At 44.8% G+C, this 26,615-nt stretch overlaps 1 protein-coding gene across 1 annotated transcript in view; it reads right to left on the reverse strand.

Annotated features, from left to right (window-relative positions):
* The window catches only part of LOC131211171 (beta-1-syntrophin), a 65,031-nt gene extending 38,739 nt beyond the window's left edge, over positions 1 to 26,292 (reverse strand). The window contains exons 1-3 of the mRNA XM_058204548.1: positions 26,081 to 26,292; positions 19,922 to 20,423; positions 18,154 to 18,388 (exon numbers count right to left, since the gene is read on the reverse strand). Of these exons, the coding sequence (XP_058060531.1) occupies positions 18,154 to 18,388; positions 19,922 to 20,423; positions 26,081 to 26,292 (949 nt within the window). The remainder of the gene's footprint in view (positions 1 to 18,153; positions 18,389 to 19,921; positions 20,424 to 26,080) is intronic.
* Between the last annotated feature and the right edge of the window lie 323 nt (positions 26,293 to 26,615).

The raw sequence follows: 26,615 nt of genomic DNA on the forward strand, positions 1-26,615 counted from the left end.
TTTCATATTAATGGAGAAAGCATAGAAAGGCAATCAAAATAGTTTAATTTTAATAATGCATATCTCTTACGTGCATTTTGTTGTAACTAACTTACATTCAACATAGAAACGCACGCTGAAGAATTTACAAGATATTATTATGATGTTTCTCAGAGTGAAAGATGGCAAAAAACTCAACATATTGTAAACTCATCTGGCAAATCTGGCCTTGATTAAAGCAAATCATCCGCACTTAACTAGAGCCAATTGAGAAAAAGAACGGTGTTTTACTATAGGAATGCTTTTAAACCTCACTTATTGTGAGAAAATCTGCTGTGGAGTGATGAATTTTTGCTATTAGTCAACTATCGTTATGATGAGTTGAATTTTTCTGCTATAAGACGTCTATTACGCTATTAACATCGTTGTTTAGACCACCCAAATATTGGGAACATGTGGTAAGTCATTAACCTTGGAGTATTTGCAAAGATCCCACTCAATTTAACATAATTAAATAAATTATTCAAAATCAATTTATACCTGCACCTGTGTGTATTTATATACTGTAGAAAGGACCGCATGACCCACGATGTTTGACAATATTGTTTGGGCGGAAAGGTAAGGTGCGGATGCTAAACTTTTTCTCGCGCAGGTTTAATTCTACATGTCTCCATGTCTTGTTTTTGTATGTGTTTGATTGATTATTGAGTCACTAAAATAAAGTTTTCGTCCTTACATTTCGTAAAATCTTTTGTGTTCTTGAACTAAACTTTTTTTTGCTATCCACACGGACGCTTAAGCTAGGAGGGGAAATTTGATTAACACAGAAAAGCTTTTTGGTTAAATATTCTGTGATGCAATAAAGCTCACCAGACTTTCTGGGATCAAGTTGCTACCATGTTAGTTCGAGATTAAAAGAGGATTAATTTGCAGCACAATCAATCCATTTGAGTATGCTGAGCTGGTGATGGTCGAAATTCGGTGCAAACAGCGAGATTCCGTTCGGTCCCAAGATAGGTAAGTGGCACACGAAGCAGGTCTTCGAATGCTTTTGGCTGCCAGTGCAAGAGCTTTAGCGGCTTGCACTTCAATCAACTACCTGCGGAGTGGCTTACAACACCGACCAGCGGCTTACGGCAAGGTAATGCCGATCAGGTACCTGCAGATGGAGCTGCTACAATGAAACGTCACCACCGTCCGACATCGATGGCAATAGCTTCTGGTTAGATTGCTTCCGCCATCTTGTTATCGACCTGTTGTGTAACCGCGACGTACTTCAAGACCAGGACACGGGCCCCTCGCTGTCACCCTTTTTCGTGTTTCTTTTCACCTCAGGCAAGTGACGAGCCTTTCGGTCGAGTTCGATGCTCGATGGTCGAGGGTCTGTGGCCCACTTTTAGGCCGTTGGTGTGGCAAAGCATCGTTGAAACGATGATTCAATTAGTGAGCGAAATTTGAACAACAACAGCCCAGAACGGAGTGTAGAGGCCGCCGACGGAACGGCGCCGAACGGTCGGTGCCTAGCGAACGAACTCATGAACCCGAAAGGGGCACCCAAATTAACTACGTCTACAGTTCCGCAGTTCCTGGGGCTGGTGAAGGTGTTTGTGAGTCAAATTTGACAGCACCGTCAAAGTCGGAACCGAAGGTTGATGGGAAGTTCCCAGAAGACGGGCTGGCGGCAAGTTTGTGGAGGTAGTTTGTCGAAAAGTGCCGAAACCATCATTACCTCGACCTGATCCCCGTCAGCTTTCCAGCCATCGTCGTGGTGAGAAAATCGAATAATCCTACACTTTATGCCGCCCAGCTCCAACGGGCCTTTTCTGTCCCTGTCAATTCTTGGTAGGTCGAAACGCGTTTTGTCGTACTAACGGATACTAGATCTCGCTGGAGGACCTGTCAGGATCGGTGCCAGCCAGCAAACGGGAGATGCACGGGGAACTGATGCGGATGCCTGACGGAAACTTGAGCCTGTGGGAAGCGGGTGCAATTGATACGCCGTGAACCGAACACCTAACGTCTGATCGTTTAGCATCCATCCCCGGTAATTTCGAACATTGTTTCACCCAAAAAGTATTGCTCTTGACATGCTAGCCGTTCACGCTGCAGACTCGCAACGCCATGAAAGGGAGGTTCTGCTTCCCAAGGTCTTCTCCCGAAACCGTAATCTTATCCTACGGACCGGTGGCGGTGGGCGAAATTGTTTCAACGGTCTCGTTCTCTGTGTTCTCTCCACGCTTCGCCCTGAATGGCCTTCAACTTCAGGACGAGAGTCCCGGTTCGGTCGTGCTCCGTTTGTAAAAGTTAACCCCAAGGGATGAAGAAGTTCCTACTTTCTATGTAACTTTCATCGAGAGCGCAAGAGAGAGAGAGAGAGAGAGAGAGAGCAAATACCTGAAGTATCCCTGAAGCACGTGCCCGCGGGACACGAAATAGGACACGGGAGCTTCCGGCACGCTCAGTAAAAGCCTCGGTTCCGGTTCGATGAAAGAGCCACCTGATGGCAAATTTGAACCGGACCTACCATCACCGAACGGTGTCGCCTTCAAAAGCCACCAAACGTTTCGCGCTGCTGCAGGGAACTGTAGGACACTTTGATCCTGCGCTGGAGCTCACTCACCCGCCATTCCGGGAAATTGCTGATATGAGAAGCTGAACGAATGAAAAAAAGGAGCGCAGACACGGCTCAAAACGCGTTTCAAGTACGCGTGTTCCACGAATTTCCAAGACGCCGTGTGTGAGGCAAAAAATCGGTCCTCCTCTCGGGCGATGGTGCCTTGAGAAGGTTATGAAGGTCTGTTCGAAGGACGATGGTTCAAAGGCCAACGTGAAGATGAAGAATAAATTGATTTAATGCCCGCTACAGGGGGGGTCCGGGTCTGTTCGATAGTCCGGGATGTAGCAAAATCTAGGTCTAGAGCCAGATCATCGCAGGCTGAGCTTTGGTCCGGCCGACAGCGGATTCATTACTGGCCCCGTCAAGGTGTGGCCATAGGGCTCAAATCAATCCGTTTCCGTGTCCGTTACGGGCGAATGATTTCGGAACGTTTCGAATACTGACGTGTTACTGTCAGTTCACACGCCGAAGTGGCAGTCTCTGGTGTTCTATTTTTCTTACATTGGGTCCCTTTTGACAAATTATACTAGACGGCCTTGGCACTTTTTCGAGATAAATAAAGGATTTATATAAAAAGTTTCTTTGATACTGTAACGGATACTAAGTAAAGCCCAGTTAGCTTTAGAACTAAGATAGTGCTTAGCTTTAAGTACTACAAATTGTTTATAGATTTGCTGATTGAAGCACTCCCCAAGCAGACGCCTAGTATCGACGCCTTGGATTTTAAGAATTCAATCTTTTCAGATAAGCCCATTTCCGAAACAATCCAAATATTCCACTAATGCTGAAATCTTTCTACGGCTTTTCCACGCTTTTTACTTCTGTTTTGAACCCTATTTTTTAATCGCGAACGGGAAACTAATTTCACAACTCGCCAGACATCGGCTTTCGGTGGCTGCTGATAGGTTCAGTGAAAATCGAATCAAAGGCTTGGGCGACCCGTCGATGTGAAATCGAAAAGCACAACATCACTTGCGCTTTGGCCGGATTCGAAGGCAATTAATTTTCTGGCTCATTTAAGCTTTATCGACCCGCGAGCTACGATTGCCGGCAACAGAACAGAACTCTGAAGCGGTGTCGCTTCTGTACCCAATGAAAAGATTGTTGGACCCAAAAAAACTCGATATGGCCCATAGCCAACGTTTTAGTCAGTTACGAAACGTTGACAGTTACGAAAGTTCGTATGGTGGTCGTAATGAAAAGTTTGCATAAACTGCCTTTTGGAGAATATTTAAAAGTTCAATTTTCATACTAGAAAGTAGTGTAGAACAGAAACAGACAAGTACACGAATTCACCAATTCCGATGATAGTGATAAGTAAAGCCTCACACTCAACCAGCTGAGAATGGTGTACATAACCAACAATTTTAGAAGAACCGATGATTCACAATATACGAATGGTACTGGGGTTTACTAACAAGCCCAGAACCGAGCGAGTTCCAGCTCTCTACACAGGCCTAATGAATGAAAATGTTACACGAAAGTCAAGTGCAGACAACCCGCAGCACCACCAAGAGGACATCTGACTGGTGAAGCATGACCCTAGTGAAGCTCCACTAACGAAGGCTTTCGGGAGCGCTCTGGCCGACGCTGGTTGTCAAAATTATTGTCAAACTGGGAGGATTATTCCCTCGACTACGTCCCAGACCTATCGATCACTATCGCACACGACGCCATCTCTTGCTCTCTCCTTGTCCCTATCTCTCTCTCTCTGGCTGTTGCAGGCGCACGGCTCCTCGTTTGCAACACGCCTGGTGTTCCGCCTAGGGCTATGGGCACTACTAATCAATCTTACTCCCTGGTGAGTTCTACATGACTTCGGAATTGATTTTGGCCCCCTTATCTTCACCTGCCCTGCCACAGTGAGTGAGCTGAAGTAAAGTATGGCGGCAAGATGGAAGGAAAAAACCAAATAATCCCCCCCGTCGACCGAAGGTGATGGATGGTAGTTGGACGTACCCGTACCGCGAACGTCTGCGAACTTTTGGCCCACTTCTCGGTCCTCAGTCGTCTCACGACTACTTGTGGCCGTGCTCCGTGCTAGCTCTGGCCGGTGCGTGGAACTTTCGTGAAGCGAAATGAAGAGTCACTTCGGTGTCTCTACTAGAGTCGGCCTACAGTGTCGGCCGCTCTGCTACGCGGAATTACTTTGCATTTCCGCCAGTGGGCGCCATTTGTCTGGCCAAAGTCAAGACGCAGTCATCAATCAACAACCCACCGAAACCACCGGTGCTCCGAAGGTGCATCATTTCACTTACCAACAGTTGCCACCGTGCTGCAGTGCCCTAAATGAGCTTACCTAGAATGTAGACGAGAGAGAGAGAAAGAGAGAAAGTTTTCATTTAGTACAAAATTCTAATCAAGCCCGGTGGGAACAGTTCGGCACGGCAGTCTGCGGAAGGTACACCTGGCGAGAAGCGAACTTCCGTTCGAGTTCCGGGCAATATATTATGGAAGAGTGCCCCGAACAGCCCCGACATTTGACCGACCCGAGTGCCCAGTAATGAGAAAGGGGGGTGCCCTTCTCGGAAGACGCCACTGTCGACGATGACGGATTGGGGCGGGCGAGTCCTCAGTGTTCCCAATTTGGATTGAAAATTGTTTGCATAACCGTGTAGCCCTTTCTCTCTCTACATCAGGATGGAGGAAGTTAGTTCCTGCACACTTGGGCGCCTTTCGAATTGCCACGGCTGCTGGAGCTGCTGAAGTATTTCGAGTTCGAGGAAGCACTTCGATGTAAAAGTTGGCTCCATGGACTTTCTCGTGGGCAAAGTATCTATAATTGGTAAATAGCTTTTCTACGGAAGGCATCGAAGGTTTTGTAATAGACTCCTAAACTAGAATGTGGTCGCTAGGTCCCTAGGTCGCCGACGGATGTTTGTGTTGGCAATGCCAAAGTCCACTCGGCCAAAAGCAGCCTTTCCGTGCTTCTGCAGACTGGTCCTCCTGGTGGCACCAGGACCATTGACAGGAACTGCATCGTCGAAACCGAGAGATTAATGGACCACTGATGGACAGATAAACAATGATATCTTCTTTCCGTTCGCTGTCCCCACCGCCTCACGCTCCACGCTCGATGTGCACTCGAACACAGTAAAGCCATCAAGACTTGGCTTGGCACTTGGCTGAGAAGGGAGGTTTTTTTGCCTTCTTCTGCCATTGGTACCTCTGCTACTAGTACCACTACACGTACCAGGCCGACACTTTGTTCGTCCCATCGGTCGTCGGTACGATATAATCTGCACAGCTCCCGGCCCCAGAAACCGACACCGTGTCATGTACGACCAGTGTGAATTTAATCACAGCTTCATCGGACCGGCTCTCCCCGCTTTTTGGGGGCTCTTCGTCCGAGGATGTCCTTTCCGGAGGATGACGTACGGGCGCGTATGGCGCCCCAAAGAGGACACTCGAGTGAGCCACTCGTGTGTGAGTGTGTTGAGCCCGCTGGTGCTTGGGTGGTGATGCTTCTTCAGCAGTTCATCCATCATTGGACACTGGAGAGGTTTGTCGTGATAGAATTAAAGATTTATGTACCACTGCGCGGCTGTGGCATCGACCATCATTCATCATGCCATTTCGACGATTTGCTTTCGGTTCGGGATTCGTGGTGGACAAAAGCCCCCGTTCAAGTCGCCCGTTGCGTCGTCTGTTGCGATGTTGGCAATTTGTAAGATTTGCCAACAATCGTAGCATTTTAGAAATTTTCCTTAAATCGATAACAGATACATTATACAGACCGGTGAGCCACTGAGGTGTTGAGCTTACAGTAAGGTAGGTCAAAATGAAACCGTCGCCATCCTGTTCTCGAAATGGATACATAAATTTACGATAGATATAGTTATACAACAATACCATATGACGCAGCCGCATTGTATTTCTGCCAATCAGTTTGACGGATCCAAAACAAACCTTTGCTTAATTGATGCAGTTTTCGGAACCGCGACATTTGAATATGCTAGGTGGTTCATTAAATTCGGAGTCTCGATACCAAAGAGCGCTGCTGCGAGTTCAATTTATTTTGTTATATTTGTAAACTCTTCATATGAAAGTATGTGAAGTTTCATTTCCATCGGTTATTTAATGTTTTTTCTAAAACCCATTCAGTATCGACGTTTTACAATATTTTAACAACGGAAACAATCAAGTATCGTGCAGTGATTGAATTTTTTTCTGGATGGTTTAAAAGCAAAGGAAAATTATGAACGAATAGTGAAAGTACATAAGGACTCTTCACCTTCAATTAAAAACATAAAAGGAGGATTTTTGAGTTCAAACGTGATCGTACTAACTTTCAAGACGATACATGTCAAAAACGTCATAAAACAGACACAACACCTGAAATCTTAAAAAAATCAGGATATCGTATTGGAAAATCGTTGAATTACTTAAAGAGATTTAGTACAAGGCCGAGGCATCTCATTGAGCAGTATAACCAATATTTTGACTGATTTGCTGGGTTCCTGAAAGCTGTTTGCAAAATGGCTGCCACATACGCTAAAACTGGAACAAAAACGCATTCGAATGCAAGTTTCTCGGCAACCTTTTTCAGTCTTTTCGAAAGAATAAAGTAGATTTTGTGCTATCCCGATGATCCTGAATCAAAACAAGAGATTAAGGAGTGGTGTGAACCTTGTTCTTCGTCTCCCAAACGAGTTCGTGTCCAGAAATCGCCCAAAAAGGTGTAAGCATCAGTTTTTTGGGATGCGAATGAAATTGTTGTAACCTTTTAGATAAGTGGAAAGAGAAAAATCGTGAAAAAAAGACCCGATCTGCAGAAGAAAACCAACCTCTTGAATCAGGGCAATGCGCTCGGTCACAAGAGCATTTTGAAAATGGCAAAAATCTATGAATTTAGGTAAATTGTTGGAGCATCCACCGTATTCACCAGATTTGGCCCCTAGCGACTGCCATCTAGTGTTTGACCTAGTGTTTCAGTTTTTCACTTCAGGGGTGGAATTTATGAATTGGAGTCTCCTTGGAACAAGTGTATTGATGTTCAGGAACGTCATACTGAATAATAAAGTGTATTTCAAACCATAAAAATGTGTTTTTCTTTTCGAGGCTCCGAATTTAATGAACAACCTAGTATGCCAGCTGGTTTAATACTCCATTCAAATAAATCTGTTTTGGTCGCTTTGATAATTTCTATACACACCGTTTTTTTATAAATATTTTTGGAAAAATTGAAAAAATGTAAACAACTTTAGAGCTACAGTCGTTCTCATGAATGTAAATGCTATGCTGTGTAAGCGTACCCTCGATAATTTTGTTGGGAAAATACCAATGGTATTTAATTCCGAACTATGTTATACTTTGAAACGTAATACAGTACAATTCGGTAACGTTTTTATTGTTCAAAAAAGATTCCCAGCAAAGTGGATTATTTATCAAACATGCATGCATTTTCACACACCCTTGCCAACAGTTCCGTCCCTTCGTTTCGTTTCGAATAGTTTCGCGTTCCATTGTGCGGCAAATTTAACGCTCGTAAGACGAAATTTTCCTTCAACTGGCACACTGGCAGCCGGCTGTCCCTTTTTTCCGTACAATCGAACCACCGCAAGGACTGCCGCGGAAAATGCTGGGGGGAGGGGCTGGCGTTAAATCATGCACCATCGCCCCGGCACCGAAGCCGTGGGTGGAAAAGCGGTGAAAATTGGAACATTTCTTGCACGTCGCCTGGTGCGCCCCCCTGCGCCCGACCCATTGTGTGTCGCGGTTTTCCGCATATCTCGGGCGCGATCGAAGCGCACCGGCGCGCAAAACTGCAACCACCCCGAATCGCGGATAGCATTTTTCCGCGCAAAGTGGAAAATTTCGCACCATGCCGAAACCGCAGAATTCGCTCCGAAACCACCGCCGGGCCCGAGAGCGAACCCGGGCTCCCCAAAGGAAACTCCTTTTGGGCTCCTTTTCCGGACACCCAAGACAAGGCTTTTAATTTAAGCGCATACCGAGCCGTGGCGTGGGCACCCAGCGTTGTCGCGGTGTTTCGCTATTTTCTATTTCAGAGATTTTACCCGTTTTTTTCGGTGGACGGGAACGATGCCGCCCGGTCGCCGCGTTTTTGGCGTGCAATTTAGCAGCGCTCACGAGACACCGTCGTGGAAGATTTCTTTATCCTGCCGGTCGCTTATCCTAGCAAGGCGCGGGTCGCATAAAAGGGTCTCCGTCTCCGGCATTAGCTTACCAGCGCGTACACAATGCTTCATTTTTATGGAAGTAGAAATTAAAATTTTCATTTACGTAGACACATGAAGGCCATAAAATGTGTGTGACTTCCTGCGGGAGCGCTTCTGTGAACACAATGTGATGCGGAGAGCAGCATTTTAACCCATTACCACGTGCAATGTAGTAGTAATTCTCCCCAGTTCACGGGTCGAGTTGCTGGAGAGTTGGTTGGCGACGGGGAATCTGAGTGTCACTTTCCCTGGGCTCTGCCTTGGTGGGCAACGATCGAACACAAAAGTTCCATTCATCGGCACGCCAGGCAACTTCGCTGCCGCTGCTCGACTATTCATTCCTTGTAATGCGCGTAGTTGCATTGGTGTGCAAAAGGAAATGCTTTAAAAATATTATTCTGAAGAACGAATTATGTATGGTTTATGATTGAAAGACTATTCCAAAGTGCGTTTGCAATTATGCCTTCGAAGGACAAAGAAATAAACGATTTCTTGTCCATCCTGTCTTTCGTAAATCGTTAAACTGCTAACATTTTTAACTATTATTTACTTACATTGTTTTTATCGTTTTTCAAAATAAAAGATCCGGTAATTTCCCGATATCTTATTTTATGAAACATTCCTGATTGGGGGCTCGGCTGATCATATTCGCTTTTCGGCTTGTTTTGTAAGGTAGACCAATGCCTTAATAGCCCTCTTATAGCCTGAACTTTAAAGTCTACTAACATATCTTAACGCTTTAATTTTCTCATTTTATTGAAGACATTAAGCTTTTGCAAAGAAAATTCTACTCCTTTAGTGAGAAGTGAGAAAATGGTTCATTCTCAATGATTGTTACTGACACATTTCACTGGCCGTTGTCAAAGTTTTCTCCTCATTCTTCAAATCAATTGCCTGTACAGCAAAGGCCAACAAATGCAAAACCTTTGGCGCTGCTTTGGATCCGATTCCCGAGACCGACCAACAAAACCGCCGGAAACTACAACGTTACAGAGAGCAACAGAGAATCACAATTTCTCTTTTGATTGCCGGATAAGAAGAAGATTCGCTTGCCAGGTGATTGAGTTTCAAGGAGAACTGTATTGCAGGTTTCGGTGAGGCTAGAGGTTGCCTCGCCCCTGAAATCAAGACAAGTGTGACCATCTCCTTCAAAAGTACCATTTCGATATGAGATAATGAGCAGAATCAGCAAACGAATCCGAATCTCCGGACCACACTTCGGATGATTGAAGTTATTGATACAGCACCCCGATCAGCTCGATTCGGTCATCTGTGCGTTTTTCGCAGCATAAGTCACACTGGAACTCCTGGGAACTGTGGCCAGGGAACGCTTTGGTCTGGTTGGCCAATTTCGATTCGCCGTCGCACGTAATCGATGTCGTCGTCCGAAATAATGGTCCATAATGCGTACGTGACACATCTGCCGGCCACCGGAAATGGCCGGCTTCCCGGCCATTCGAAAATACGTGCCGTGAAGGAAAGCGAAGGCCAGCTCGGCAAACTGGTCGCGGCCACGCACTGAGTGTAAGTGATAAAATGATTAATCTCCGTCAGCCGCATGAAGATGTGCCGGAATTTACTGTACCGGAAGCATAAAAACAGCAGAGGCCCCTTGAGATGCTCTGCAGTGTCCAGCGCGCTTCCGGTTTCTGGCCTTTCTGCCCACTCATCATGTTGCAGTGTGGTTCCGTCGACCCAAAGCAACGAACAACGAAATCATCATCGTTCGGACCACGGTTTTCTTTTGTTTCGCGTCCACCGAAGGCTGGCCGACGGTTTAAGGGGGCGTCGAGTGGGCCCAGTACCAGTGTGTTTGGTCCACTCGCCCTCTAGGGTCCACTCCTGTTCCCTGTTCCGGCGAGGGAGTGGTGTTTTATTTTTGCTCCACTGTTATTTATGTTTGCGCTTCGAAATGTGATTTTTATGAGCCTTCCCGCCATTTTATGCTTTCTTTTTCGTTTTTTTTTATATTTTTAGTTTTGAACGAAACACGGATTTCTGTAAGCTGCAGCATGCAGCACTTCCTCCCATCGTTTCGCTTGCTCTTTAAACAGCTTTTTTTTATTTTAGGTGCCTCGAACTCCATCGAAATCGTTCCGTTTGGGATCGGTTGGTTCGAACGGCGCAAACGGCGCCCTGGCCCAACCGAATGGGCTCCGGCTGCTCCGGAAGGAAGTAATGCGCATGATAAATGGGTGCAGCAGAATGGTTTTATTATTTCCCGAGCCCGATCGCAGTGCAGGAAGTTCCCAGCGAGGCTGCGATCATAAAAACGGATGATGAAGATTCGGAACGAACAATCGGTTGGGTTGGTTAGTTTTTGTGCCACCTTCTGGCGGGCACTTTGTTAACTGCATCCGTGCTGACTTTTTACAGGCCCTCTACATATATCGTTACCGATTGCCCGGGATCCAAAAGGATGCCGGGTGCGCTTTGATAGAACCTAATTACCACGTCTCGGGCAAACGCGCTCATTTGAAAACAGACCGACGGGGCCGTCTCGCTTTGATGAGCAAACACTCTTCGTTTAATGGCTCCCGGAAAAACCGCAAAAGATGCGTTGGAATTACTTCAGCTCAAGTGCACGGGAATGGCAAGCAAATGAACGGTTCGGCTCAATTATCAGCTTATCGGCCAAGCATAATCTTTCCATTTTATGCCCAGCGCCATTTACGGGCGCTTATGAAAGCCAATGCCGGAAAGGTCACTCGCGGCAGTCGCTTTCCCTGTCGCGATGGCGATGGTGGAAAGAGTTGACAAAAGTGACGGTAAGGTCTATTTTACCACAAATCCTTACGTCGAAAGCTTAAGAACTGGCAGTATTTTCGAGTTGAAAGTCCCAAAGAAAGCCCTGATTTTACACCCGACCGAAAAGGAATTTTCGGTCGAGGACGCGGCTTCTTTACGGTGTCTTATTTACAACTACGTGATTTAATGTTGCGTACATAATAACATTCAAAATAGCATAATATGCTGTCAATAACCTGCTCGGTTTAATAGGCTTTAGCCCATAGAGCTTTGCTTTCGAACTGCGTACGTACGTATTTTAAAAGTTATACTAAAAAGTAGAAACGTCATCTAAAATACTACTGTGGTATCGGGAATTCCATTTTGTACTAAAAAAATTTTTGGCTCCTGCCTCAACTATTGACTGGAACTGATGTCCCTGGATCGGTCTCTTGAGTTTAGCGAACAGCCAGAAGTCACACGTTGCTAAGTGCGGAACGATTCACAGGAAAAAGGGAAAAAGTTTGCCAACCGTTGGCATTATAAAAGTTTGGAAAAATAAACACAATGTTTTACGAAAGCTTCTTTTTAAATCTCAAGAAACTCTCGAGGATATAGCTTTTTTACGCCCGAAACTGGTCAATTATCAAACCACGCAGCCAGGCACTTCGCAGATAGCCGTAAGAGCCCTTCGGAAGCGACTTTATGTGCGTATAATTTACGACGTATCGATAAGAACCGTAACGTATTCCGGGCCCCTCCTGACGACATCCTGAACCGTGAACGGTCCCAGTCCCAGTTTGTTTTGTTTTGGCGCAAATTCCACACACTCACGGAAAGTGTCCTCCACACGACTGTTCCAACCTGTAAAAATCCCGGGAAGAGATATTACTCTCTCGCTCCAACCCCATGTGTGTCTGGAGCGTTTTATTTGCACACACAAAGGCGTTGGGATCCACTTTTCATCTATTGGCCCATAAAATGGTCGACCCCATAAAGTGCACAGTTTTATTGGTGATGGTAATAAAATCACAGTGCCCGCAGGGTACGTGGCGTTGCAGAGCAGGATCCTTTCGTGCCTGGATCGACCGCGATGTACTTCCGTTCGGATTTCAGATGCCTCCCGGGACGCAGGAAGAGACAGGCCACAACAATGGCCACCAACGTAAGCAAATGGACCAAACAACCTGGCAGGTATTGCTTGAGCACTAGCACCGGGGACAAGAAGTCAGCAAGAGGTCGAAGAGAATGGTGAAAGTTTATCCCTTTCTTAGCATTTTATCCCGGGGATTCACCGGACCTCTCATCGCCTCTGATCTGGCGATGAGCCCCAGGTTGGCACCCCGAACTATCATGCCCATCTAGCTAGGGGCGAATCGACGGGCCAGGAAAGCAGTTTTTCCCACGCACGAACCATTATTATGGAGTTTGAGCTGGCGTCCGGATGTTTGAGGTGTTTCTTATTACAGCCACACACTACGGTTCTCCAAAACGCAGGTTGAATCCGTTAGTGTTTGGGCTTGGGAAAGATACCATTATTGCGCCACAACGTTACCTTCTTCGTTCACTGGGCGAATGTCCTTTTTTGTGGGTTACACATCTCCTGACGAAGGGAACTGATTTGACGCCATGTCTTTCCATCGAAGACCGTTTGCAAACCACGGAAGGTGTTGACTATCGCCACAATACTTGTTAGACTGGATAGTTTCCGAGCGTCGTTGCCGTTGCCCCGCACGCTCACGATTGCCCTCATCAGCAGAACGGTGGCGGCCGCGCTTGGCTTCAGCTGCCTTTTTCCTTGACCGACCTGCACCAACCCTTGCTGCTGCTTTAAGAAAATGATAAAACGGGCGAGAGAAGGTCCCCCGGGTTAAGGTGCGACCCCCAGGGTCTGCTAATGCTAATGGACGGGTTGGCTGGGTAACTTCCGGACAAACCGTCCGCCATTTTGTTTATCCGCATTATAAAGTGAGACATCAGCGTCACCTAGAGATTGCTCTCCGTTTTCCACGCGATGCGATGACCTCGATTTCCGATGTCCCAATGATGCCCCAGGGGCGGCGCACCTGGGACTCCCGGGAAAGGGGAAAAAAGGATAGCGTCGGTTCAGTTCCACTCCGTGTGGACCCGGAACGTGGAGAGAGAAGCACACCTCGTTAGGAAGCAATTATCAGATTAGCTTAATTAACCTGCTTCCCACACGCGCCCTGCATCCGGGGCACCACTGAAAGCTTTCACGCACCCTACGACGGCTTCACCTTTCTCGGTAAAAGGGGGCACAATAAGCGATTCCCAGCAGCGAAGCATCGAGCAGTCCCCTTTTTTGTTGCCCTTTCTTGCGCCACTCCGAACTCATTCGATCGAAATCAATTTTTTTCCGGCGGACAGAGCGTTCGATCTGAATGCACAGCGACTTTGCACACCAGGATCGGGCGGATCGGGGCCACCATTAGCGAGCCGGGGTTCATGTAAAACGAACCTCAATACTGTCTGGCGAAAAGGGTTTCTCCATTGGTTGCCTGGCGCAGATGGTTTTATCTTAACACCCTCCTTTGGAAAATCTTGCACTAATTTTGTCGTCCTAGGCTTTATACTGGACCGAACTTTTCGAAAGAGGTGATTCAAATCGTTTTGCGTATATTTGGATTCTTTTCGGTTTTTGAGGCAAACAGCTTATGGCAAAGCATGGAATGAAAATCATTTTTACAACATTATTGAAATGAACCTCAAGAAATGTATGTTTTAAAAGAAACTTTAACTAGTTTTAAAACACAATTGATATTTAGTATACCAATATTACAATTTTACTAATTTTCCGATTTGATATGTATGGTGCATATATTTTATAGTTTGTTGATCATTTGATCGTTATTGTGACTCACAATTAGCATTAGTTTATAACGACTAATCACTGTTCGGTTTAAATGAATAATTGAAAATGAATAATTCATTAATTGAATCAATAATGAAAATTTAACCAAAATTATAATTTAAAACAAACTTTACTGATGTTTTGTTCAATCCGTCATTATTATTATTATATTTACATATTTTACTTTTACTGTAGAAAGCATGTTTCAGATTTATAGAAAGCATAATTTTACTGAGACAAATATTTGTGTTTAAATTTGTGTATTATAACGGAATTTCTCGGTTGGTTACGTGGAACAAATATTCCAAAGTGTTGACGACCATCATGACGGGTTTATGATCTGCTGCGTGAGTAACAACTGTCAGTTTGAGGAATACGTTTTAAGTCGATTAGAAAAAGGCCAAAAGTTGTAAGATATGCCTTAGTCGATTTCGTAGCATATAATGAACAAAGACTGATGTTTGGTTAAATAGGACAAATTTATCAACATCACCGTTAAGGTGAATGAATGATACAGATTAAAAATTGGTGGTTGTCCATTGTGTATTTTGATCACTGCAGATCGTTGAAAACTTCTATGTCTATGTTACTCAGATGATATCAGGTTAACTAAAATTTAAGAGACTTTATCTAATTCTATAATTTTTTTAATTTTAGTTATGTAAATGATGGCCCTTTCGTCATCAAATAAAATACGTATCAACGTGGCATATATAATTAAGTAGGATCTATAGATTTTTCACAGTTAAGATTGAGTAATGCGGATTGTTTTTTTCCATTCCCAAACAATTAGACAAAGTAAGCATCAAATTCCTACACTTTTGGACAATTAGAAAAACCAACTGTTTTAAAAAACGCCAAGAGTAATCAAAAAAAAAAGGACAACAACTTTGAGCTCAATAACATCGCCTTGATCGGGGTCAACCGATGTGAATCGAGATAAAAACATGGAAACATGAAAACATGATGGTGAACATACAAACCTGAACACGATTAAGTTGTTTTCATTGAAAGACTTGCTAGCAAGTGGCAAGAATGAAGCAAACGAAACTCCGAAAAACTTTGCCATGTAAACGATCTGATGGTCGCCGGAGGTCGACAGATACATCGATAGTATATGCAAAACTGTCACTGCCACTTGGAATTCATTACCCGAAACATGGGAGACAATCTTGTGATTAGAATGCCATTACCATAACTTCGGACAGAAGTTAGCTGTTCGGTTTCGTTTTGGTCTTTCTTACTCCTGTTCCGCGCCATGCAACAGCTGCGACTGTTTGGGGCACGTAGGACAATTCCTTATGTGAGCCGTCGGCTCCATTCCATCCATTGGGGCGCGGTAGAATTGGAATAACTTTGCGACGAGAAGGTGATTGCGGTTAATTCTGGACCAGCAAATTTATTAGGGTCGCAAAAATTATGCTCGACCCAGGCCGTCGCTGCCGATCCAATTGGGAGACACGTCCGAGGGTAACTGTTGAACGTCTTCAAGACGTCTCCGTTTTCTGCCCCTTTTGTGTGAAGCGAGCCCATGGAACCCACGGAGCAACCGCCGACCGCAAATTAATGTTTCAATTTCGGCGACATTTTAATTTTGCCATTTCGCACCAAATCTGCGGCTTGCAGGGTGCAACCCCCCCAGGTACGTGCTTTGGAAAATGGAAAATCTTCTTATCAAATTAGTGTGACCGTCGGACACACTCGGGGAGCCGTTTGACTTGCGGTCGAAATCAGGTTCCTGCGGGTTCATCGCGCTTCAGCGAGCAAGCGTCAAAGTGATTTCGAGCTTTGCCGGGGACTCTTTGCGTTGCACGCCATTCGTGTCTGGTGAAGGTTTTGGTTTTGCTTCATCGTTTGCTTGCTTGACCTTGGGGATGTGGTACATATCGTTACGTTGTACCAATGTTACAGATTCGTTTATTAAAATAATTGTAGAACCAAGGTAACACAATTAATGGATACCGAGCTTTTAGAAGATTGGTAGAAAAATCATTAAAATAAATTGGATGCATAAAATGTTGACTTTCTTCCACCTTATGACACGATACACCTGGTGAGTACCAAGAGGGACCATGCGCCTCCACCAAGAAAATCGCTTTCTGCTGCATTTATTCCCATCCCGCCTCACTAATGACATGTCGCGGCACGTACAGCAAACATACGAAATTTAAAATTATCCATCCGCAGACGTTCACGTCTCACACGTTCTGGTTCGCATAGTTTCGCATGCACGTGATGCAACATAAGCCGGTGGAAAACTGAAGAAAAACAGGCAATAAAACCAAACAACATGATCCCACCGATAGCTGGCTTTCATCGCGAATCGTCCACGGATAACATTCCCTGTAATTCGACAATGAAAATGAAGTAAATGAACACTTTTGTCGAGCGCCTCGGAAAAGCATCTGCCACGGACGAAGCATTGAAAATCCTTAGCAAACAGCAAATTACAAGCTAAATAAAGTCCCCGAAAACTACGGATGAATTTCGATTTTTCATCCATCCACATCCGCCGTTGATTACTGAACTCTCGAGCTCGAGGCAGAGAACAGGAGAAAGACGTCCGTTCCAGACCGCAAACGTATGTGCACTCATTGCGCACACACTCATTGCGTATTCTGCCCGGCGACGGTGGCGGTGGCCGTATAAATCATAAATCCAATTTCATGGACAGTTTTTCCCGCAACTTTGGCCGGGGCTCCGACGCAGGGCACGACACGTGCTGTCGGGATTGTGTTTCTTTCGGTTCGCGGTTTTCGTTTACTCTCACATTTGTTCTGTAAACAACCGCCGATGTATTGTGTTGTGCTCTGCGAAAGAAGCACACAGAATTGCGCCATCATCTTGCGAGTGTTTTTCTACCCTCGGCGAGTTTACGAGTTTTGAGAAAGGTCGAGTAACATTGCTGATGTTGCCACATTTATAATCTCGTAATGAAACGTAGCTTTCCTTCACTCCAGGGCCATAATTATTGAACCATTGCTCTTGCGATGGATGCAATTCAATTGACCATAACATGAATTTGTCGGAAATGGAGTTGAAGGCCAGAAAATGTTGTGTGTGATGTTTGTTTAGCACTTCATAACCAATATTGTTGGGTTATCAGCTACACAAAGTAAAATCCGCGGAGTAATAAAACGTAATAAAGGAGTAATAAAGTAATAAAGGGGAGAACATGCAATTCTCAGCATTTGTAAAATAATTGGATATATCCAACATATATCCAACCTATAATGTACACATTTAAAATAGGTATACAGAATTCGTTTAGTATAGCGTTCTGTGTTAATAAATAAATAAATGAATACTTAAATAAATAGATAATAAATAAATAATAAACAAATAATAAACAAATATTATAATAAGAAGGTTTAAAATCTTAAAAAAGTACAGCCCAGCAACTCATAAAACGAAGCTCAAATGTTAATCTGAGCTGCATAAGAATCGATTATCAACTAGTGAAAACTTGAGATCACCGAATGAAACATTAACCCACAAACAATACAACGAAACAATGTTTTCTCCACATCAACAAAAACGACTTCTAGCCCGGGGTGAAGCGAGCAAAACGGCTCAATCCTACCCTCGACAGTCCGCAAACGAGGAGCAAAACAACTTGTTTTCGGCCAGACATTCCGCAGCCTTAAGCTGCTTACTGGATCCGACACCAAATCAACCTGGCAACGGTGGCTTTTGTGCCGCTTCTCGCAATGAGCCTGGACCGGTGTGATGGGAAGTCCTGCAGGTGACATACCCGCACACTAACTAGGGCTTACCTTCCAGATCGACGACACGTCCGGCCCGCTTCAGCGCCCGTACCGCCTCCTCGTGTGTTGCGTCCCGCAAGTCCTCGCCGTTCACCGACAGGATCGCATCTCCGACATACAGGCCCTTCGCGTTGTCCGCCGCCATGCCGCGGAAAATTTTCGAGATCAAAATTGGCATCCGGTTCTCACGCCCACCCTTGATCGAGATCCCAAGTCCGTTGTTGTCCGACTTGATGACGCGCACCTGGAAATGAAGGTTAATCGATTTGAAACTAAGAATTAGAGTCGGTCGCGAGTGTAACCGGTTGGGTCCTAAAGGAAACATACGCCCCCCGGTTTTACCATTAGGTGCCACCCATCCCGAACGCTGAAACACATACTCACTCAAGGAGTACATTGCCCAACGCCCCTAACGTTGACGTCTTTTAATGGGGAAAGTTTCTTTTTTTATTAATCATTCACTACGCCGCCCACGGCACTTATCGATCGTGTCCTTAACCACTCCGCAGTAAATGCTAAAAGTTTATCGCCTCAGCCAGCATTGCTGGGCGCACTTTTACCCCAAATTGATATTCATAATTGAATGACTCTGGGGCGGACGGCCATTTCGGAGAATGGTTATTTGATTGAATTATTTTCGTAGATCGCATATTCGCTAGCATTTGGCGTATGGAATCGTGTTTGGCTTCGTTATCGGTCAACCGTTTAGGCTGTGCCCTAGAAGAACGTTCTACAAGAGAAAATCAGTGCCCCTCAATGTGTATACTAAACCGAGGAATAGGGCGACTTGAATCGTGAAAATGTTCGGCAATTTTTAAAGTGTTTCGATTTGCATTTTATGTGTTCATGTTTAATTATTGACGGTTTTATTGTCATACATGTTTCAAGACTATTTTGGAAGTTAAGTAATTATTTTTAAATTTGTTATGTTTTGTTTCAATCAACTATAGCGTGGCATAAATCATAAACCTTAGTCAGCATAAAAGTTTTAGCATATTTTATAACCCTTGACACATTTAAAGTAATAGTTAGCAAATTTATAAATCAACTAAATCAATTGGAATAATTTTCTATTATAATCATTTTGAAAAGAAGGATATATTGAACCGACAACTTTTAGCCAAGGATTAGCTACAGACTAGCTGTCAGAGTGTTTGGTGTTACGCTAGGTCACAAAAATTTTAATTTTCACAAGTACAAAAGACCAGTGCATCAATTTTGTTTAATTCATTTAACAAAAGTTAATCCCTGCTACTTTGTTATGTTTCTGCCAACAACTGAGAACAGTGATCGAGTACCGATACTTTTTGTTGTCGCATGAACTACCAAGCGAAATATTAGCAAAACGAAACAAGTTGTCGCGATTTTGCTTTACACGAATCCTTCGACAAGAATTGTAGGCTCCACTTCACTGTAGGCTGTACCAAATCAACACTTTAATGCCAACGTGGGAAAATGGCTCTGACCAAACTCTGATTGTGTGTGGTTGGACGATGTTTTAAGTCCCTCATTTAATTGATCATTTAACGGATATTTCAATGGTCTGCTGATATTTTGTATAATCTAAAGATATACGGTCACCACACTAAGACAGGTACATATACAGAGGAAGCTTTGGCTGTAAAACGTATTTTAATCCTTCTACGGGCACCCAAATTACCTAGCTGACATTCTTTGTTTAAACCATGTAAAACAGATAAATAGTACTTGCAAAAAACATTGACCCATCGTAGCATAATTATCATAAAACTAGTCCTGGCGGGCACTCAATACTCACGTGTCGCTTCTGGTTCGCCACCGAGTCCGGCACGTCGCAGATCTCGGCGATACCATTGTCGATGCTGTTGTTGTTGCTGTTGTGGTTGTTGTTGGCACCTCCACCTATACCGCCACCAACGTGGTTCCCATTGGTGCCGTTCGTGCTGCCCGCCGTCGTTGTTGTGCCGGTTGTCCCGTTGCTGCTGCCACTACCGCCGTTGTTGTTATTGTTGAGGAAATTATCGCCATTTAGGCTTCCTACCGGGCCACCACTACCAGCACCAGTGCCGGGGCCACCACTACCACCACTATTGCCGCCCGGAGCGGTTGAGCTAACGCCCGTCCCGTTGGCCAATCCGATACTGCCCGCGCCACCATTGGCACCGCCACCGCCCGGCGGGTTCCCGGCCGGTGTGGTTGCTCCGTTCAGATTTTCCGACGAGTGAATCGAGGGTCCCGAGGCACCGGTCGACGAAGGTTGCGATGAGTTGTTCGACCCATTGTTGCCACTGTGGTTGCTCCTGAATGTATGCGAAGAGAACAACAGCGCGAAAGAGTGTTTATTAGCGAGCCACCATCAGGGATTTCATTGCAATTGGATATTGAAGGAGAAATGCATATGGTAAAAAATGCAACCTAAATATCAGAAAACGTTTGTAAGGAATTGTACTAACGACTTAACAGCTTTTCGCAGAATATGGTATATAAATATTAACGAAGGCAATTTTGTTGCAGAGTGTCACCGGATTCAATCAAGGCTTGGATGCAGTCGATGCAGGTTCCCTAAAGCGTTGCATTCTTCTATTTTTTTATATTCTATTCAGGGCAAAGTGTATGGTTTGAACGATTGATCCGTATTCCTTTCCCCCTATTACACGCTACACGCTTATATTATTTATGCAGTCATGCATAACTGTTTACTGTCCACAAAATTTAAGATTCTGCGGCTCCGCGAGAGTACAACAACAAGGCCTCAAACCAAAACGGGTTCTCGGTGGCGTTTCGTAACTTCTGCCATTCGAGCAGATCAAAGTATCGAGCATCATCATCCGCCAGCTTTTGAGTGAAGTGAAATTTTGATGAATTACCGGCATTCATCAGTCGGGAATCCCAGCCTGGCCCACACCTCGGAATTGAATGATGTGAATGATAATTTCACGACGGCAACGATTTACTATCTAAATTCCACCGAAGACGGCGTGCTGCGTGCGTTTAATATGTGCGTTTCGTATGTTCGATGGGCAAGCTGTGGAAGTAAAGTAAATTTTTCAAAGTGAACACAAAGCAGAGAATTGCTCAAATTTAAACCAACAGTACAAGGGATTGGCAATTATGACTTTTGAGTAAGCAATAAAAATGCATTAACATGGAATCCAAGCAAGAATAAGCCGGGATGAAGAGGAATAGAAGAACCTCCAGAAATAGAAGAAATCAGAAAAAGAAAACTACAAAAATACATTTTGTGGCAAGATAAAATTTGGAAATCATCATTCACTGTAAACAAACAATTACAAACAAAATCTTAGCAACATAAAACAGTTCGCAATCATAAGCTGATACTGTAAAAACTAAATGACAAAACCAAACATACAAAATACGCTATCCAATATCTGAATGAATAAAACAAAGAGGAAAAAGCAACACTCAAAAATTACAATAGAATAGAATGAAAAACCATAAAATTGAATCCACTTTTACGAAATAGATGCCTGTGCAACTAGCTGAAGCTGAACTAGGTGAAGCTTCTTCAGCGCCCAAACACGACACCAAATTCCTCAATCATTGTGAAGATGCCCAGGCAAAATACTCACGAAGGCGGATAAGGAATGTTCGACCAAAGCGCCTCGGCAAACGATTAGAAAGGCGCAAGTGGCTCCAAACTCCGAATGCCGCATGAATTATGTCATGGAATTTCCGAGCGGCACCGCGGCCTTGTATGTATGGCGCGTTCCCTCAACTTTGCTGACGGGCCCAATTCAATTAATTTCTCTCGCCCAAAACGTGTGCTGCTCACCCGGCCCGCGAGCCGTGGGTGGAAAATTGATTAGTGTACGGTAATTATTTATTAATCTGCTCGACCATCGGCTGCATCCATTTTCTTGGCACCCCGCGCGTTTTGTTTGAATTTCGCACGACGCTACCCGAACCCGAACGCTCGCTCAATGGCTCAATTAATGATTACGTTCTCGTCCTCGGTCGACGGTGCTCAATACTCAACGGAATGCTCTGCCGAGCCTGACGGGAAATTATGCGTGATTAGCGATCGACACACGTTACTGCGCCCGGTCCATGGGTGTGATATATCAAGGCAGCACCTCTGCCGATGGCCACGTATTTATGCTAGCCCACCCGTGCGGTCTAGCATAAAAGAGGGAACAAACGTGAACCAACTACACCATGCTCAGACGGATGCTGATAATTATGGACCACTCTTTCTCCAGTCCACGCAGCACGCGACGGTGGAATGTGTTGGCCGTAAGCAGTTTCTTACATTTATTTGCACTTCCTCTATCCGTCCGTCTGAGATAATCTGAGAGCTGGATGGAATGGAAGCGATGGCCCAAACTCTCTGCTACATCCCTCGGGGAGCAACGGAAGCATGAAAAACGCTCCCTTAACAGCGGCGCGAACATGATTAGGTAGTCGTAGTGGATTATAAGTAAATAGGCTAAGGATAAAAGCTTCAGGAGCGGATATTTATGAGGATGATGTGCGTTTGTGTGTGGATCTCAGAAGGATAGCGCTAGAGAGGCATTACGGGCCACCCTCATTCCACACAGCCATTTTCCGCATCATCAATTTATTGAATCAAATTAAGGCTACGACTAAGCACATACCGTACGTGCGTACGAATCTGTTGGACCAGTGGTCGGTGGTCGTTTTTCATATGAAAAGATGGGAACGCTGCTTGGCACGTGAATTGTGTCCCATGTGCTTGATCCCTAATTTAATGAAACAAAATTACAACGAATTCCCTCACATTGTTAAAATTAATATTTTAGAGACGTTTTCTTTTAATTCCCCTAAATTCGACCTTAATTTCCTCATCGACTTGAGCAGTCCGCAGCATCCATCCCAGTCTGGACGAAGCGCTAACGTGCTGACAAGACTTTAACTTATTTCCCCATAATACCATAATGCTACGCATTATTAAAAGACGAGCGCCAAACGCCCCGTGGAATGAGCGTCTATTATCTTTTCCACTTTATTACGAGATTGCCAATATACTTGAACGAAATAATTACTCATCAAAACTGGCCCGCTACTGCTGTGTTTGATCTGCAAATCCGAAGTTTTTAATGTGTCGTTAAATTCATTCAACTAGGCCTCAGCCCCCTGAGGGGAAGTCAGCGTTCGAGAATTGCTTGGGTACGTTTTTACGGCAAATTTGATGAAAAAACGGCCCAAAAATATGGCTTTCACCTTCAGTCACTGCGAAATTTCAAACGATTTTCACACATTTTATTGGCCATTAGTTTCAATTACCTTCATCTTTCACGTGCCAACGCTTCAATGGCGGCAATGACCTGACCGTTCGACGAAATGGACTTCCGTTTGGCGATAAAAATATGCCCATTGAAGTTTTGAGGAACGTTTAAGAGCCGCTGGCCGTTGGATGGAGCAAATCCACTAACAACAGAGCGACGTGGTCATGAAAATTGGGACCGATTACTGTAACCAATGCTGGCAATGATTTCTGGGTTATAAAATAAAATACAAAGGATGTAGAATAAAATTCAAAGGGACGCAAAGAAGACCTTCAGTAGCTTTAAAACATTAAACTTGGTTAAAGGCAACAAACATTAAATATTGCAATAAAAAGGCACATAAGATAAGAAATAGGTACATAAGATAAAAATAACTGCAATACAAAGAAACAAATCAACAAAGGACTATAAATAATAAAACAGAAAATGTGAAAAAAATAGAAAATAATTACTAAACACACAAAAATGAATTAATCAACAATTTAACAAACAACATAGAATACTGAAAACTAATCCCAGATCAAACGAAATTGAATTGAAAGAATTCACCAAGCACCATGACAAGTACCAGAGGAAATTGAAAATAATGCAATTGTATCGTTCGGCTAAGCTTATTCCGCTATCTTCCAATGAACGAACTAACATAAGTTGTGTGTGTTCCATCTCAATCGGAAATGTTTGAGTTACGTTTCAAGTTATCACAAAAATACACTCTGGCAGAGCAGCAAAAATAGAACAAACCCTGAAAAAGCAACCATAAATTCATCACAATGCACCAACCGCAATCGACGTAATCAAAGTGAACAATTGAGCAAAACAAACCACGAACCATTACGCATCGGAACGCACCGGTGGGCACCGACTGGTTCGCCACGTGGCACGGCACGCCAACCACAGAAGCAGATCCGCAGATTGACGAATCAAAACACTATTTCAAGCGTTTCCCGGATTCTCGTCCCGTCGCTTCGAAAGATCGAAACATCCTTCGACGTCACCGGGGCACCGAGGCCGGAGCGATTCGAATCGATTTCGCACGCCATGGTCCGCACGGATTCGGACGATCAAAAACTAACATTCCATGCGAATCCTGCTACGGCGGTCGATCCTTCTGCTCGCGGTACAGCCTCGGCCACCGGTGAAGGATTAATTAAACCGAGCCCACCGGCCGGTCCGGGCGACTCCTGTGGCAAACCCCCCGTTTGGGTCCCGACAAAAACGCTCGCCCCGTCCGGGTTTATTAGCAAAAACGGAGCCGAAACACGTGCAGCACACAGAGCCGCGTGTATCAACACTGGTCACCTTTCGGAACGGCCAGAACTCTCGGAAGGACGTGGAGGAGCGCAATCGTAGGCGATTACGCCACGTCCACGCGTCCCGCATCTAATGCCGCAATTACCAGAACGGAGGATAGCCGGAAGGAACCGCCCAACGCAAACAAGGGCTCGTGCCGATCGATCTTGCCGCGGACGCAAATCGGAAATTTACCCAGCCCGGCGTCGTCCGCCGAAACTGGGGTACGGTGTTGGTGCTTCCTTTTACGCCCGGCCAGTTCCAATCGCCGGTACCTAGCAGACGGTCCTTGATAGACGGGAAATTGTTTTACAAACAAAATTCTACCTTCGCAGAATCTTTGCATACGCATGTGCGTCCGTTTTTAACTCGACATCAAAGAACCAGCATAATGTTGGAAGAAATTCTCGTAGAAGGTAAAGAGCTTGAAATGAACGTTAAAGTATAGATGCTTGCCTGTCTAGACAACTTAAAATAGAAGTGTGATTGATGTTGAATAAACAGCAACATATTCATGAATGAACCAATAAAAACAGAATCATAAATCACTAAACAAAACAAGCAAAGTAGTAAACACTAAGTAGAAAAGCTAAAGCGAAACAGTAAAACTGATACACAACTAAACAACACAACAAGAACTAAAATATCGAAATATCTGCAAATGCTATAAACGTACCACATGATGACTGTGATGATGAACGTGAAACGCTCCCTTCAATATTGCGCCCAATAAAAGTCCCAACCCCCGACGGTTCACTAAAGTTGCATATTTTAATCATAAATGTTATGCCAAATTGACGACCCGTAGCTGAACATGACCGAAACACGCGCACACCCTTTGCCCTTTAACTGGTAAAGTTCAACTCTATCGGGGGGGGGGGGAAAAAGGGCCAAGCGCGCCTCGTTCATATTTTTTTTTCACTTCCTATCTTTGTAATCGAACTTAATTGACCGTACGTCAACATAATTTTCCATTTTACAAACGCCGGCGCGAGGCCAACTCGTTGAAATCGGATCCCGGCGGTTAGCGAAAGGTTGGTTGAATGTGGTTGGCCACATTAATAAATTTGATATCAATCGGTCAATCAAAACCCTGTGGGGGAGGAAGCGGGGCCACAAAGTGGAGTAGCCCTCGCAACGGGCTCGGATGTTGCTTTCCACAGAGCGACGCATTAGCGACGACTGGTCGGCGAACGGAAAATGGGTGAACTCTGTCGATGCCTAGTGGATGGATTATTTTGCCATATTTTTAAAGTAGCAAAATTTAAGCTGAACCCCACATTGACAGCTACTAGCGCGGTTAGTGTTAAATTAGGCACTGAGCCGATAGATGACAGAGTGAGATCCTTGTTTAAACTGAAAATGGTTGCAGGTATGGCCCATTGGTTCATTTTACATACCCTAGCGTTCCGTTGAGTGTGGTCGAGTGATCGATCGGTTCGCAGGCCTCATCGAGACTGACGGAGATGTACTCCGTCTCGAGGCTGACCGATACCCGGTACCAGGCGCCTCGGACCCGCGTTTCCAGGATCCCGCTCCGGACGCCGCCGGTTGCCGCGACGATCGAAGCCGACCCGGGGCTGGTCCGGCTGATAGTGCCCGATTCAACCATTTTGGCCACCGCACGAGCGGGGAATTCGGTCCCCGTGTCGAGCAGTGCAACTGTGTCTCTTGGCAGCGTTGTCTAAGGATTCGAATTAAACCGTCCAAACAATCGTCCTGGGCATCACCTGCTGTTTCCTAGCGGTAGCCTAAAATCCACCTCCGACTGGCGGCCATAGCCATAGCTGCGAGAGTTGTGCCGCAAACTGTCGGTATCTGAAAGGACCAAAGGAAAATGTCATGACATTAAAATTATGAAATTCAAATGATGAAAACGGAACAATGGTTGGTGTGTCAACAGTTTATAGCTGCAAAAAATTTCTTTACTTAGTC

Source organism: Anopheles bellator, chromosome 1, assembly GCF_943735745.2.
Source record: "Anopheles bellator chromosome 1, idAnoBellAS_SP24_06.2, whole genome shotgun sequence".
Classification (NCBI taxonomy): domain Eukaryota; kingdom Metazoa; phylum Arthropoda; class Insecta; order Diptera; family Culicidae; genus Anopheles; species Anopheles bellator.